The sequence below is a fragment of the Mercenaria mercenaria genome, chromosome 14 (genome assembly GCF_021730395.1).
Source record: "Mercenaria mercenaria strain notata chromosome 14, MADL_Memer_1, whole genome shotgun sequence".
Classification (NCBI taxonomy): domain Eukaryota; kingdom Metazoa; phylum Mollusca; class Bivalvia; order Venerida; family Veneridae; genus Mercenaria; species Mercenaria mercenaria.
The window spans coordinates 67,356,306-67,372,971 of NC_069374.1; the positions used below are offsets into that span (position 1 = coordinate 67,356,306).

The 16,666-nt window shown below is 36.5% G+C and overlaps 1 protein-coding gene across 4 annotated transcripts in view; it reads left to right on the forward strand.

The window, feature by feature from the left end:
* Positions 1-16,666, forward strand: part of LOC123526978 (endothelin-converting enzyme homolog) — a 154,068-nt gene that overhangs the window by 122,467 nt on the left and 14,935 nt on the right. For all 4 annotated transcript variants that reach the window (XR_008367158.1, XM_053523775.1, XM_053523774.1 and 1 more), the window contains 8 exons: positions 342-440; positions 3,732-3,809; positions 4,798-4,901; positions 7,874-7,984; positions 9,355-9,422; positions 11,980-12,104; positions 13,840-13,905; positions 14,608-14,703. Coding sequence is in view for 3 of the 4 variants with exons in the window: in XM_053523775.1 (XP_053379750.1) it covers positions 342-440; positions 3,732-3,809; positions 4,798-4,901; positions 7,874-7,984; positions 9,355-9,422; positions 11,980-12,104; positions 13,840-13,905; positions 14,608-14,703 (747 nt within the window). In the remaining variant the exon portion in view is untranslated. The remainder of the gene's footprint in view (positions 1-341; positions 441-3,731; positions 3,810-4,797; positions 4,902-7,873; positions 7,985-9,354; positions 9,423-11,979; positions 12,105-13,839; positions 13,906-14,607; positions 14,704-16,666) is intronic.

Genomic DNA, 16,666 nt, shown 5'->3' on the forward strand with positions numbered 1-16,666 from the left:
GGCTCTCGGATGCATTGAAATATATCTTTAAATAACTTTTTCTCATGAAGTGCATGTTGTGTGTTTGTCAAACCTGGTCTTGTATAAAATTTCTTTCATGCTATGTAAACACTTTATATACCTACCTTTTGCTTTGTAAGAGTTCCAGAAAACGCCAAACTGATTTGGAATAAATCTTTTATTTAACAACATTTAGTGGAAAAAGAGGTAAACTGCACAAAGGAGAATCAGATTTTTGCAGGTCCGCAGGATGCAATGTACATTACAAGAGTGGGTCCTAGGCCCAAAAATTGCATCTGGGAAAAACCGTGTATCCTTGCAAAATGTTTTTTTTATTTCAGGCTGAAGATATGATAGAAGAAATAAAGACAGCTTTTAAGAACAACCTACCAAGTTTGAGATGGATGGACAATGAAACAAGGGCTGCTGCAATTGATAAGGTAAATCACTTGATAAGTTGTTCATATGATAACTCCTTTATGAAATGTGAGATCAGGTAGATTGCATAATAAATAGAGATAGGGTGAAGCCATCATAAGTTATGAAGAAGTTCAATAACTGAATAAATAAGATCGTTAAGCTGGAATAGTTGATAAGGTACAACCTTAGAAAAATTGTATAGTCATTTATGGTATTAAACATACAGTCCAGCTCCCTCATGAAAAAGTATGTCTGAATCAGTTTGAATTTTTCTGAATTTGTCAGATTTCATACTGAATATTTCCAAAGTGTTTCAAAAGTAGAAGATAACATGAAAGTACTCAAATCAACACAAATTATATCTGAACATCTTCTGAAAGTATCTGAATTGGGGCTGACTTTTTTCAGATGTAGTCTGAACACTTCTGAATCTCAGTAACGAAAATTTTCTGAAAACTGGCTGAATTTGTCTGAAAGTGTTCCATTTTAAGGACAAATTCAGAAATCTGAATTTTGGCTGATTTTTAGCTCACCTGTCACATAGTGACAAGGTGAGCTTTTGTGATCACCCTTCGTCCGTCGTCTGTACGTCCGTCCGTCCGTGCGTCAACAATTTCTTGTCTGCATGATAGTGGTTTCATTTATGATTTTATTTTAACCAAACTTGCACACAACTTGTATCACCATAAGATCTCGGTTCCTTTTTTGAACTGGCCAGATCCCATTATGGGTTCCAGAGTTATGGCCCCTGAAAGGGCCAAATTTAGCTATTTTGACCTTGTCCGCACAATAGCAGCTTTATTTATGATTTGATTTTTACCAAACTTGCACACAACTTGTATCACCATAAGATCTTGGTTCCTTTCTTGAACCGGCCAGATTCCATTATGGGTTCCAGAGTTATGGCCCCTGAAAGGGCCAAAATTAGCTATTTTGACCTTGTCTGCACAATAGCAGCTTTAATTATGATTTGATTTTTACCAAACTTGCACACAACTTGTATCACCATAAGATCTTGGTTCCTTTCTTAAACCGGCCAGATTCCTTTATGGGTTCCAGAGTTATGGCCCCTGAAAGGGCCAGAATTAGCTATTTTGACCTTGTCTGCACAATAGCAGCTTCATTTATGATTTGAATTTAATCAAACTTGCACAAAACTTGTGTCACCATAAGATCTCGGTTCCATTTTTAAACCGGCCAGATCCCTTAATGGGTTCTAGAGTTATGGCCCCTGAAAGGGCCAAAATTAGCTATTTTGACCTTGTCTGCACAATAGCAGCTTCATTTATGATTTGATTTTAACCAAACTTGCACACAACTTGTATTACCACAAGATCTGGGTTCCTTTCTTGAACTGGCCAGATTCCCTCATGGGTTCCAGAGTTATGGCCCCTTAAAGGTCCAAAATTGGCTATTTTGGCTTTTGCAGCCATATAGATACTTTATTTATGGTTTTATTTGATACAAACTTTCAAAATATCTTCAACAACAATAAATCTTGGATTCCATGACAAATCAGATCCAATCGTAGGTTCCAGAGTTATTTTATATCTGATTACCTCCCCTGATTGTAATCAAAATGGATTTATATCAGTAAGTACTTATAGGACTTATTTGAAATTTCATTATTGTCATTAGTTGGACTGAGCCAATCAGGGTAGATAACTATGGACTGATTTTATGTCAAATTACCTCCCTTTATTTCAAATTAAAATGGGTATATCTCCGTAACTAATGAAGATACTGATCTGAAATTTCATTTATGTCAACAGATTTATTTGGCAGATCCTTCTTTTGTTCACTTACAACAATTTTTTTTTTTAATTACTTCCCTTTTACGTTACTATAAATAGCTTATTTTTAGTAACTTTTTTATTATTGGCCGTAGGGAAAAACTGAGACCACTTTTCTGTGGTACAACATGGATGGTACCTCCAAGTTTTAGGTGTATTTTGACATATCTGTACCTTGTAAGAATTTTTTTTCTTTTTGGTTAAATTTTTTCTCTTTGTTGTTCCTGTCCTTTGTGGACTTAGATATTTTTTCTGAGGACCTTCTTGTCCTCAAGTGCAATGATAACAGGTGAGCGATATAGGGCCATCATGGCCCTCTTGTTTCATATGTAGCCAGAACAGTTCTGAATCTCAGTAAAAGAATATTTCTGAAAACTGGCTGAATTTGTCTCAAAGCGTTCCATTTTAATGACAGATTCAGATAATCTGAATGTCTCTGAATTTTGGCTGATTTTTTTTTCAGATAATAGTCTGAACAGTTCTGAATCCTGGTAACAGAATATTTCTGAAAACGAGCTGAATTCGTCTGAAAGTGTTCCATTTTAAGGACAAATTCAGACATGGTTTCTGACCATATATTCAGACACTTTCATCCAAATTTAGCTTAATTTCAGATCCAGTTTCAGACCAATTCAGACATTTTTTTTTTCATGAGGGAGGACTGGCAGGACAAAACAATACTGTTGTTATGATTTCAATATATTGTTACAATACTGTACTGTAAAATCATTAATAATTTTGCATATTTTGTGGTTGTGTCAATCAACAAAATAAAATCCCCCAAAAAACAAGTGAAAGTCCCATTCATTAAACGCCCATCTCTGTGAACACCCATGGCAGGCGGGTGGTCCACGTCCAAAGCATGTCTGCTTTCTAAGCCGAACAGTTTTCATCCGATCTTCACTAAACTTGCTGACAATGTTTGTGGGCATAATATATCGGCCAAGTTTGATAACCAGCCAAATTGCCCCAGGCACTCTTGGATTATGGCCCTTGAATTGGGCCAAGTCCGCTGACGGGCGTATTTTGTGACAGTCTGGCGCTGTTATTTTATATATAATAATACTCAGATTCATTTCCCCATGAAATAGCTGTTGTGGTCAAAACCATAAATTTTCATGGTCACTAAATGCAAAGATTTTACAAGAATTAGAACTGGTTTTCTCTGTCTAATGAGTTCACTGAAAAAGTCACTAAATTTCCCCATTTGTAATGACCCTTGTCTTGTTTTCCCTGTGTAGGGGTCATTAGCCGTTGTTGAGCCAAACTGCATAAGATGTTTTAAAACAGTTGTTGGGTCATAGCTGATTATACAACGAAAAATGAAGACAAGGTGCTGATGAAATAAGATTGCTTGTAAAAAAAATCATAAAAAATAAGTCAAGCGCATGGCATTATAAAAATTGCAATAAAATTTCTTTGCTGATACTTAGGTAGTTGATCTTATTGTCTTGCTTTTAACATTGTCAAAAGTTTACATGCATTTTCCAGATTCTTAACAAAGTGTTTATATTTCAGGCCAACTCGGTGATTGATATGATTGGGTTTCCAGAATACATCTTAAACAAAACAAGACTCAATAATGAGTACAAAAATGTAAGTCTTACACTTCAGTTTGATAATTGTAATAAAGCTGAATGAAACAATATTCAAGATAAATTGGGGGTGGGATTGGCATTGGAGGTGGTGGGGGTGATAGAAAATGCATATAATGCAACATTGCTAGAACAGACTATATTGGAATATAGTGCAACATTGCTAGAACAGACTATAATGGAATATAGTGCAACATTGCTAGAACAGACTAAATAGTGCAACATTGCTAGAACAGATTATATAGTGCAACAGTGCAACGTTGCTAGAACAGACTATATAGTGCAACATTGCTAGAACAGACTATATAGTGCAACATTGCTAGAACAGACTAAATAGTGCAACATTGATAGAACAGACTATATAGTGCAACAGTGCAACATTGCTAGAACAGACTATATAGTGCAACATTGCTAGAACAGACTATATTGGAAAGACTGAAACACTTCTTGTTGTACAGAAGTTGTTGCTCTGCAGGTATTGATTTGTTAAGAAGTTTTTATAATGGGCAAAAATATCTGTTATTTGCTTCTCGAACATGGTCTTAAAAGAGGTTGTACTTTACTTTGTTGAGCAGGTATTCTTGGATCATAGCTAATGATAAGCTATGGTGATGTCTTTTTGTCCATTGTAAGTTAGTGACATTGTGGCTAGCAAGTAGGACTGAAATGCTACTAGCAAGAGTTTGATTCTTAGTTGCGCCTGGTATCTGGAGAAGTGTTCAGTTGTGGGTGATTACTGACACTTGTCATGAGCTTGGCTGGAAATAAGTTGTTCCATCCATTCCAGGTTCAAATTTCTGTAGAATACTTACGATAAAATAAGAGACCTGTATGTCTTTTGGTCTGTAAACAATAACTTTAAGTAACATCTCTGAAACTGCTGAGCCATAATTCTGGAATAAGCCTTGGCTGTTCATTACCCTGAAATGAAACGGGTCCTTGTACAACTCTGGTTGCCACGACAGTTGAAAGAATTCTTTGTATTTCAGTTGAAGATCAATGCATCAGAATATTTCCAGAACAATATTAGAAATCTTTATTTTGAGCTTCAAAAGAATGCAGCATTGTTGAGAAAATCACCAGAACCATATGTGTAAGTAACGTATCAAAAACATATGAGCCGCGCCATGAGAAAACCAACATAGTGGCTGTGCGACCAGCATGGATCCAGACCAGCCTGCGCATCCGCTCAGTCTGGTCAGCATCCATGCTGTTCGCTAACAGTTTCTCCAATTCCAATAGGCATTAAAAGCGGACAGTATTGATCCTGACCAGGCTGCGCACATGCGCAGGCTGGTCTGGATCCATGCTGGTCGCAAACCCACTATGTTGGTTTTCTCATGGCGTGGCTCAATTATAGCTGTTGTGGCCAATTAAATTTTTATGCTCTTTAAGGATCTTTCCATCTGTTTTGTCTGTTAGTTTGTCCCCCCTGTCCAAATCATGTATGCTTAAGCAATTCAAGAAACTGCAGAAGTTTTACATGAAAAAAAGATGGGTTGAATGTCAGGTCTGTGCCTCCTAATCAGTCTCATAGGCAAGGTCCCTAACACTTAACTTTGCTTACTAGTGATGTCTCTTGTTTAGAGAGCCATTGTCTTGATCCTTAAATTGGTCATTCATTGACAATGGCAGTGTTCAATGTTTAAAGACATATTCTAATATGCTTGTTAATCCCCCGCCGTGGCGGAGGGATTATAGGAATGGTCTGCGTCCATCCTTCCATCCGTCAGTAACAAAATCGTGTCCGGTCCATATCTCCTAAACCCCTTGAAGGATTTTCATGAAACTTAGGTCAAATGATCACCTCATCAAGACGATGTGCAGAACCCATGAGTCAGCCTTGTCGGTTCAAGGTCAAGGTCACAACTCAAGGTCAAAGGTTTGAGCCTGCCATTTTGTGTCCGCTCTATATCTCCTAAACCCCTTGAAGGAATTTTATAAAACTTGGGTCAAATGATCACCTCATCAAGATGATGTGCAGAGCCCATGAGTCAGCCATGCCGGCTCAAGGTCAAGGTCACAACTCGAGGTCAAAGGTTTGAGCCTTCCATTTTGTGTCCGCTCTATATCTCTTAAACCCCTTGAAGGAATTTTATAAAACTTGGGTCAAATGATCACCTCATCAAGACGATGTGCAGAACAATGAGTCAGTCATGCCGGCTCAAGGTCAAGGTCACAACTTAGGGTCAAAGGTTTGAACCTTCCATTTTGTGTCCGCTCAATATCTCCTAAACCCCTTGAAGGATTTTCATCAAACTTGGGTCAAACGATCACCTCATCAAGGCGATGTGCAGAACTTATGAGTCAGCCATGTCGGCTCAAGGTCAAGGTCACAACTGAAGGTCAAAGGTTTGAGCCTTCCATTTCGTGTCCGCTCTTTATCTCCTAAACCCCTTGAAGGAATTTTATAAAACTTGGGTCAAATGATTACCTCATCAGAACGATGTGCAGAAATTATGAGTCAACCATGCCAGCTCAAGGTCATGGTCACAACTAAGGGTCGAAGGTTTGAGCCTTCCATTTGGTGTCCACTCTGTATCTCCTTAACCCCTTGAAGGATTTTCATCAAACTTGGGTCAAATGATCACCTCATCAAGAACTCATGAATCAGCCATGTCAACTCAAGGTCAAGGTCACAACTGAAGGTCAAAGGTTTCAGCTCTGTATCTCCTAAACCCCTTGAAGGATTTTCATGAAACTTTGGTCAAATGATCACCTCATCAAGACGTTGTGCAGAATTCATGAGTCAGCCATGTCAGTTCAAGGTCAAGGTCACAGCTAAAATCAAAGGTTTTACGCTTTCACTATCCATAGCAGTGGCGGAGGATTTAGCTGTCTTTCAGACTGCCTTGTTTCTGTTAAAATACACTTGCACTACATGACGTCACGTTAATGTGCGATGACGTCAGTATTATTGTTTCGACCAAGAAAGAGCGCTACTATATTTTATCTACTGTTTTATATTAAGAGCATATTAGAATCAAAGTAATGTATAGCTAAATCGCATTTTACTTAAATTAATACACTCAAATGGGTTATACATCCCGAGAATAATTTACTCAGGCTACTCTCGTGAAATTATTCCACGGCTGTATAACCCATTTTCGTACATTAATAATGTTAAAACACGTTTTTTCTATACATTGTTTCTTAATTCTTGTTATTAGAAATAGGAGCTGTATGTTTGATGCCTTGTTCCAAAATAAAAATCTGTACTGAGGTCCTTTGTATAGATGCTTTATATCTTGGTCATAAAACTACATGTCATGTACTGCCCTACAAAACCTGGCTTTACATTCTTCAAGAGGAGTCACAGTACACAAGAAGCAATTCATACTTTAATAAATTTTACATACAAAGAAAGCAGTACCTGTCAGGAAAGAATTAATACCAGATAATAGTTACGGTATAAATGATACAGTGATCTTTGACTGATTGTAATAGAGCGGACGCAGTGGTTCAGTGGTAACACTGTCTGACTACCAAACCAGGGCTTGCGAGTTTGATATCCCACTACTCTTAACTAGAGATTATTAACATCTGGATAAAAGTCCCATAAATGGATGCTTTACATCTGGCACGCTCAAGAACCAGGGAAACTTCTGGATTTGGAGCATCCTCTGTATCTTTCACTATCATCCCACTTAAAGGACTAGCAGTCCTCTGGAGGAGACTTGGCCATATGTGTGTATGGTGGTGAATATAAATAAATCTAAATACAAACTGTCAGACTGGTTGTTGGTATGAATGGAAATAACCAGCTTAAAGGTAACTGTTTTGGCAGTTATTAGGCTCTGCTGCTATACGGTATTCTAAAACTCCAAAAAGTAATAATAGAAATGAAATACAATGAATGATTTTTGAAGCACTCTTTTCTTGTAGTATATGACTTTAATCACTTAGAGACCTGCAGACAAGTTTTGCCAGAACTGGTAAAAATATCAGAAACTCCTGTCCAGTATGCTAGAAAATCCAATCATAGACTCTAGTGGCAGGATAACTGAATAAATAGTTTATCACCTAATATTATTGTATTTGTACATGAACTGTTTTTCATTGCAGCTGGGATATGACTCCGCCTACAGTAAATGCATATTACACACCCACCAAGAACGAGATTGTGTTTCCCGCTGGAATTTTACAAGCACCATTTTACAGTCAAGACTGGCCAAAGTAAGCTTATGTTTGTTTCTGTTGGCTTTATACAAAAAAGAAAGTGTTCTTAGTAAAGATTATAGAAAATTGCATTTAACTGTGTTGGTATGAATCTCATTGGTATTGGCCGATATGATTATTTCATGAGATTTCGTTCCTCAATCAGTCACCATGTAGCAAAAGGGAACTTTTGAAAATTTACATCTTTTTAAATTCCAACATTTGTTTAACAATTCTATTACAGTTTGAGAAATTTTTTAGAGATATTTTATTTACTTACAGAAGGTGTATAAAATAAATGATATGGCATAGAACTTTTGAAATTACCCTTTAACTTATATTTAGTATGGACTATTACAATAGAGAAGGGGAGCGGTGGTCTAGTGGATAAGGTGTCGGCCGCTCAGTCCGGGGGTCATGGGTTCAAGCCCCACTGGGGTCATGACCATGACTACTCATATGACACCAGTACTGGTTTTTCCTGGAAGCGGATTCGAGAGTGGTTCCAATAAGCTTAACGCATTCATCACAATCGAGCTAAAACAAATTAGTATAAACTAACAGAGTTTGAAACTGGTGGGATTTGAACCTGCAGCTTGCAGAGTAAGAGTGAGGTTGTAATTTTTTCTCAGAGCTTCAGGGGGAAAATGCACTTAATTACAAAATGAATATGAATAAACTTGCATTTTGAAGACTAAATAAACTTTTGACTTGCAAGTTTTGATAATTTCTGGATTTGATGTTTGAATGTTATTTGATACATAGTCTTTTTGTCATAATAGACACTTTTCTGTGGAAAGCTGGTGTGCCTTGCTAATTGCCAAATGCTAAATGACACAAGTATTTAATGCTTAATGCCAATTACTAAGGCTAAATGCTTTTTACTCAGTACTAAATATGTAATAGCTAATGCCTATTGCCAAATGATAAATGCTAATTTGTAGGGGTTTTTTTTTTTTTTTTTTTTTTTCAACTTTTTGAGTTAATGATCTTTATCTCTTATACTAATGAATGTAACTTCACATTGTAATACAGACAGTGATGAGAACATGGGATTGAAACTGTTTGGACAGAGACAAGATTCATAAAACAAAGGCCAGTGACTTTTTAATGATGTATTCATTGACTGATGTATTTAGTTCTTTATTTGAATAGCAATAAGTATTTGGCATGAATTGTTTCACATTTTGCAATTAACATTTACCATTTGACAATTCCCGTTTGACAGTCATCGCTATTTGCAAATAGCATTTTGCGCTAACTATTAGGCATTGAACATTTGGCAATCAGCATGGCGCACCGGCCTTCCTTTCTTTTCTACACTCACAAAATTCTGTGTTTTCTACTAATCAATGATGATGTTAGCTAATATTTTCACTTTTCGCTAGATCTCTAAACTTTGGTGCTATGGGAGTGGTTATGGGTCATGAATTAACACATGGCTTTGATGATCAAGGTATATAGGTCATGTGACTTGCATGTGATGGTCATGTGACTGTTTGCTGTTGTCTCATGATATGATTGTAATAGATGTATAATTGGCTGTGACATTTTCATGTGTAGTTGTTTGTGACAGGCATAATAATAGTTATATCTTATTTGGCTGTTGACATGAGCTAGTAATTGTTGTAAAAGGCTCCAGTTTGCAGACTGATTGTGCTCGTAAAATTCTCCTCTCCTTACTTGAAGACTTAACAGTGCATGTTATTTAGATATTTGTTCAGTACTTAGTCTGCTTGTATCCCAAATGGTTTAGCTTGTGATACTGATTTACTCTGCATGTTGTATGTAATTGTACGATTTTAATATCAAATATTTTGCCATCAAGTACAAATCTTAAACTCGCATACTCTAAATTTCTAGCATGTTTTATTTTTAGTCTCTGTTTGGGGTTCCATGGTCGCCTGTTATGAACTGATAATTATGTCACACTAACTGTGTTTATATCTCATCAGGAGCCAAATTCATTAGGACATTGGCATCAGTTCTTGCAAATTGGTACTGAAAATCAATGATTTGGATTTCCCCTTTTTGGGGTTTATCCCTCTGTATTTACCTTTCAAAAAGCCACTGGTTACTTTGAAAAATCCCCCCAAAATCACTGGTATAACTGAAATTTTTTTCTATCTGATTTTTCATCATCATCAACATTTCACAGTTGGAATCTGATTGTTTCAGTTTTTTGTTTTGATGATTTGTAATGTGTAAAATTGATCTCGCATTTTATTAGATAGTGGCTTCTATATCTTGATTTTGTTTGCTCTATGTCATTTAACCCCTGAAAAGATTTTCAAATTACCAGATTCTCTTGCCTATATTATGAGGTTTTTCTTCTTAAAAATTTGACCTTATGTGTTGCCTCTTTTAGTAAGTGAGTCCGTTTGATTGCTGTGAAATATTTACTAGTGAAAAATTTTGCCAGTTTTGAAACAGTTACTGTAAAAGAACCCATCGTATAGAAAGATCATCTAATAGGTGGATTAATACAATAGTCATTTGCCACAGATGTTAACCATATTGAGTAGAATGCAATTTTAGATCATGTCAGATCAGGGCCACACTGTGAGATCAAAGGTCAACTAGGAATAAAGATCTTACTCTACATCTTTTTGCCCCTAATAAGACAGTTAACAGAGTGCAACATTCAGTCATGTTGGTTGATGGTGTGTGTGTTCGGGTTAAATGTCTTTTTCAACAATTTTTCACTCATATAAACAACGGTGTCTACTTGTAGCTGTGAGCACAATGCCATACTTTATAGTGCTACCTCACTGGAATATCACACCGTAGACACTTGACATGATATCCCACCCAGTCACATTATACTGACCTCGGGCTGACCAGTCCTAGCACTACCCTCTTAATGCTAAGCGCCAAGCGAGGAAGCTACTAGTACCATTTTTTACGTCTTTGGTGTGACGTGGCCAGGGATCGAACCCACAACCTTCCACACTCGAAGCAGGTGCTCTACCACTAGGCTACTGAAGCGGTGTTGGTTGATGGTCAAGGACTTTTTAGTCAGTAATATTTTCACAATTCTGTATGATTTTTATGTCCCCGAAGGGAGGCATATTAGTTTTCAACTGTCCGCCTGTTCGTTCGTTCATCACAACGTTAACTTTTTGCATGAAGGCACTTTACTCGCGAACCACTGCACCCAGGACCTCCAGACTTCACATGCTGATAGTACTTATTGAGTACACGACCCCTACTGACTTTGGGGTCGCCAGGTCAAAGGTCAAGGTGCTGCGGGGGCATTTGTCACCATTAGTGACAGCTCTTGTTTCAGTCTACCATCACATCTTTTTGTACTGAGTATTGTTATGTCTTTTCAACCTTCCTATGTATGAAATAGAAAAAGTGGAAACTCCACAGGTTGCTCAACACAACAAAAATGAAAATGTTGCAGGCTCGAATTGATTGAAGCCTTTTTTGGAGACAGACACATTTTTAAAGTGATTTCTAGTTTTAAAAAGCTATTTGCATTTGAAGGTTTCATTTAGAAGATTGATGCAGCCACAGAATTAAAAATATACTCTCCATTTTGAATGTTAATGGTATAGAAGCCTTAGCAAGGATAAAGACCCATGTCTGAAAATTTTTAACAATCTTTAAGTATGTTACAGTGCAACTTCGACAGAGCAAACACCGATAAGAAAACTAAAATATGTCTGTTATGCAGAGGTAATTGTTCTGAAGAGGTACTGTGATTTCATTTAATTTCATGGGCATGAAATATTTTGTGGTTTTGACTAAAGCAACTGCATTTTGTATTTGGTAGGAATATGAATTCTTGGATAGCCACATTTTTAAGTAACTTAAGTAAGAGACTTTTATTTGAAGGGATAAAAAAAATTTTGGATTGACCAAACCACAAAATTTATGAAACTTTTTTTTTTTCCCCCATATTAATGGAAAGTTAAACTGATTGGAATGAAGTTACCTGGTTTTGTAATATGTTTGCTCTCTGGAAGTGTCTTTAATAGAGGTAATACTGTAATTTTTCTCAACAGGACGGGAGTATGACAAGTACGGTAACCTCCGTCCGTGGTGGAACAATGCTTCTGTTGAAAGATTTGAGGAGAGGACAAAGTGTATGGCAGACCAGTACGCTAACTACAAACTTAATGGAGAAAATGTAAGTGGGTGTTTATTGCTCATAATAGTTATGAAACAGTCATCAGTGTGCTAGACAGAGCAGAAAATATCAAATATTTGTTATGTTTCCTTTTCATCTCAGTTGTACAAAAGTGCATGCTTTTATTTTAACTTGCAAGTTGTGTATTTATCTTTTATGTGAAACATGGTATAACGTTGAAGAAATGAGTGATTGGCATTGCCTGATCAAAGACCTGGATACAATGTTGCTCATTTATGATGATCACTTCAAGGCAAACAGGCTGAACTTTAATATTTGTTTGAGAAAATGAAGTGAAAGCAGTCACTCTCTGCAGCTTTAGAAATGACAAACCTTCATCAGTTTGGGTCATGAATGACAAGCCTTCAAAGCCATTCTTGTTTATTCTAACACGACCAGCAAATAACCTACATACATGTAGAGCAAAATCTATCTCGGGTTATTCTGCAATAAACCACTCGCGTGTAATGACATCATCCGATCCAGGTGCGTAGCACAGTCGTAAAAAGTAGTTACCATTTTTTCTAACACTGCTGATACTAGTATGTCGTGTTAGAATCGAAATAATAAGTTCCCAAGTGTGATTTATCGTAGAATAACCCGAGTTTTGAGTTCCTATGCGACTCAGTGTAGACCTTCGTGATATATTCTTACGCATAAGAACTCAAAACTCGGGTTATTCTACGATAAACCACGTTTGGGAACTTATTATTTCTTAATTGAGCTACAAGCCTCGAAATCATTGTTGTTCAATAACCATTAGCTTTCAACCATTGATGTTTATTAACCACAAAACTTCCAAATCATTGTTGTTTATTAGTAACAAGTCAACAGAATCTTCATATGGAAATGCCTTACAGCCATTATGATGGAGTTATAAAACCTTTAGCCTGCTAACAGCAAGTGACTCTGCCTTTGTGACCAATTCAATATCAATCACTTCTTTGTTAAGGATGATTTTAAATATTTCCCTGTACCATATTAAGCTGTTTTATTGGCAATGTAGAGGCATAAAATGATTTCAGGTTCTTATTTGTTTCATTTACCAAGTAAAACATTTTGAAGCTGTGTTTGGTTTAGCAACTGTTGTAAGTACACTCAGTTCCAAAAGAAAGTGTGCACTTAGTTTTCTGTTCTTTTTTCTCCGTTATTTTCATGAAAACTTATAATGTTTGGTACCAAAATTTAAATCAGTTCGTAAACAAATTGGTGTGCATTTTAGATTTTGAGTTATACCTGAGAGTTAGTGTATGAAGAAATGAAACAAAAACGTTGGGGAATTTTTTGAAATATTTAAACTTAAAAAGTGAACACTTTTTTTGGAACTGAGTATACTATATCTGAGATATTTTGTCCAGAAATTGATCATAACAGTTATTTCACAGGCACTGACAGAGTAGCATCTGACAACAGTCCTTAAGTCATCTCCACTACTCTTGGGAAGTAGTTTTCATTGTGTCAGAAATACCTATGGAATAACTATATACTGTAAATGCAGTTTTAATCTTCAGCCTACTGGCAGCAAGTGGTTCTGCCTATGCAACCAGTGCAGACCAAGATCAGCCTGTACATCTGTGCAGGCTGATCATGGTCTGCACTGTTCGCTATTCAGTCAGTAAATTTCAGTGAACACCCTTTTGAATAATAAGTGGTATTGCTAAAATTGAATGATGGACTAGTCCATTTTGAAAATTTAGCAGGGTAAAGTTTAAGTAAATTTCTGTATCATTTACAGGTGAGAGGTAAACAGACACTTGGTGAGAATATAGCAGACAATGGTGGATTGAAAGCTGCTTATCATGTATGTAGTAACTGTTCTTATTTTAGAATGTTTCAGACATTACTTTCTTGAAAGATAAAGCAAAACTATTTCTGCAAGCATCGATTGATAAAGCTTAAGTATTTCTTGAGTGCAGACATTTAGTAGAAAACTGTAATGGTACCTTACTCAACCAGCCACCTTTTGAATAAGTCTGTGTTAGTACAAGAGCATTGACAAGAACCTGGGTACTTACTGGAAGGGTGTCATCTTGGTAATGGGGGATTCCTGGATACAAAGTAAGTACCTGGATCCAGATAAATACAACCACGATGTGTATGTCAAAATTTCATGATTTTATTTTCATGTATTCAAGCAATGAAATAATGTCAGATCTGTCAGTGCTTCCACAGCCTTTGTGATGAAACTCACATGAACTGAGGGACATTTTGTCATGTCTTTGTTTTGGTGAAATTATTCTGTGGCATGCAGTCTAAATTACACTGGGATGTGATGACTGGGTACATCAGAGCAAAATTTCTAGCCATTGTTGTCCTGACTAGTACAGAAGTACTAAGAACTCCTGGCAGCTTAACTGACTTTCATTTCATAATTGACATTCTGTTAAAATTGGCTCTTGAAACTGTCCTACAAATAATTTTGAAGTTTAATGCTAAACTCAAAAATATTTAGTATTACAGAAGCTTAAATATAATTGATTTGTCATTCTTTGTTTTACAACAGGCGTATGAAGACTGGTTGTTAAAACATGATGCAGAATTACCTCTTCCAGGTGTAAATCTCACTCACAGACAACTTTTCTTCCTTAGTTTTTCACATGTAAGTACTTATTAGCTCGACTTTTCGAGGAAAATGTGGAGCTATTGGACTCTCCCTGGCATCGGTGTCGCCGTTGGTTAAAGTTTTTGATAAAGTCAAGTATCTCTGTTACTATCAAAGCTATTGACTTGAAACTTAAAATAGTTATTTACTATCTAAGTCTACACCAGGAGAAACAATCTCCATAACTCTGATTTGAATTTTGACAATTATGTCCCTTTTTAACTTAGAATTTTTGGTTAAAGTTTTTTTGTAAAGTAAAATATCTCTGTTACTATCAAAGCTATTGACTTGAAACTTAAAATACTTATTTGCTATCAAAGTCTACACCATGATAAACAATCTCCATAACTCTGTTTTGAAATTTGACAGATATATGCCCCTTTTTATCTTAGAAATTGTGGTTAAAGTTTTTGATAAAGTCAAATATCTCTGTTACTATCAAAGCTTTTGACTTGAAACTTAAAATGCTTCTTTACCATCAAAGTCTACACCAGGAGATTTGTTTCTTTTGGGTGTAACGCCGTTTTTCAACAGTATTTCAGTCATGTAACGGTGGGCAGTTAACCTGACCAGTGTTCCTGGATTCTGTACCAGTACAAACCTGTTCTCCGCAAGTAACTGCCATCTTCCGCACATGAATCAGAGGTGGAGGACTAATGATTTCAGACACAATGTTGTTTATCAAATAGTCACGGAGAACATACGCCCTGCCCGAGGATCGAACCCGCTATCCGTAGACCAACGCTCTTACCTACTGAGCTAAGCTACACCAGGAGAAACAGTCCATAAAACTCTGTTTGAATTTTGACAGAATTATGCCCCTTTTAACTTAGATTTTTTTGTTACAATTTTTGATAAAGTCAAATATCACAGGTGAGCGACCTATTAAAGCTTTTGACTTGAAACTCGAAATAGTTATTTACTATCAAAGTCTACAGCAGGAGACACAATTCTCATAACTATGATTTGAATTCTAACAGAGTTATGCCCCTTTTTAACTTGGATTTTTTTTTTTTACTGGCAAAGCTCAAATTCAGAGTCAAGCACTGAGAAAAGTCGAGTGCGCTGTCTTACGGACAGCTCTTGTATTTAATGAATTTTAAGATTAAAATTAAGCTTACCACAGTCTCAGTGAACTCGTTATGAGAAAATTCTCTCAAGAGATGAAACTAAAGTACTACAAAGAAAGTTAAAGAATTTATGGTGTTATTTTATCAGATTGGAAGAAATGCGTGGCTGAATGTTTACAGTTGCTTACTTGCCCCTAATTGATTTGAGATTGAAATCTTATAATGGGTTGCAGAATTGTGTGATGTGGTAGAGCCATACAAGTGACGTATGAAAGGTCAGTGGTTCTACCCAGGGTCTGCCCTGATATAATGCCTGTAAAAGCAGTGTGCGAGGGTTGGGGTGACCTAAAATTATATAGGTGTGACTTAAAAATCCAGCAAAAGAGAAAACAAATCAGAAAGATAGTCTTGGTTAAGTGTTTGGTGTTTGAAAATTCTAAAAGATCTTACTACTGTCCTCAGAGACCTTAACATTGATTATAGTCTAAGTTAGGATCTTATAGAATAAAGCACAAATTCTTGAGAAAAACCTGTTAAGCATTAGGTGGATCAAAAAGTAGCAGACTTGCTTTAAACTTGAATAATACCCTGACAAGTACCCATGACCTTCCAGCAGTTAAGCTTTTAAAGTTGTCAACTTATTAAAAATTTAAGCAGATTACAGTTAGCCTTTTTCTTATCCCTTATCATTGTGGACACGATTGGTTCTGCCTTTGCAACAAGTGTAATCATGATCAGCCTGCACATCCGTGCTGTCTGATCATGATCTGCACTGTTCGCCATCCAATCAGTATCTTTTTGGTATGCACCCCTTTTAACAATTAATGGTACTGTCCAAATTGAAAGATGGACACGTTTATTATTGAAATTGAGCAGGATAAGGGTTATTA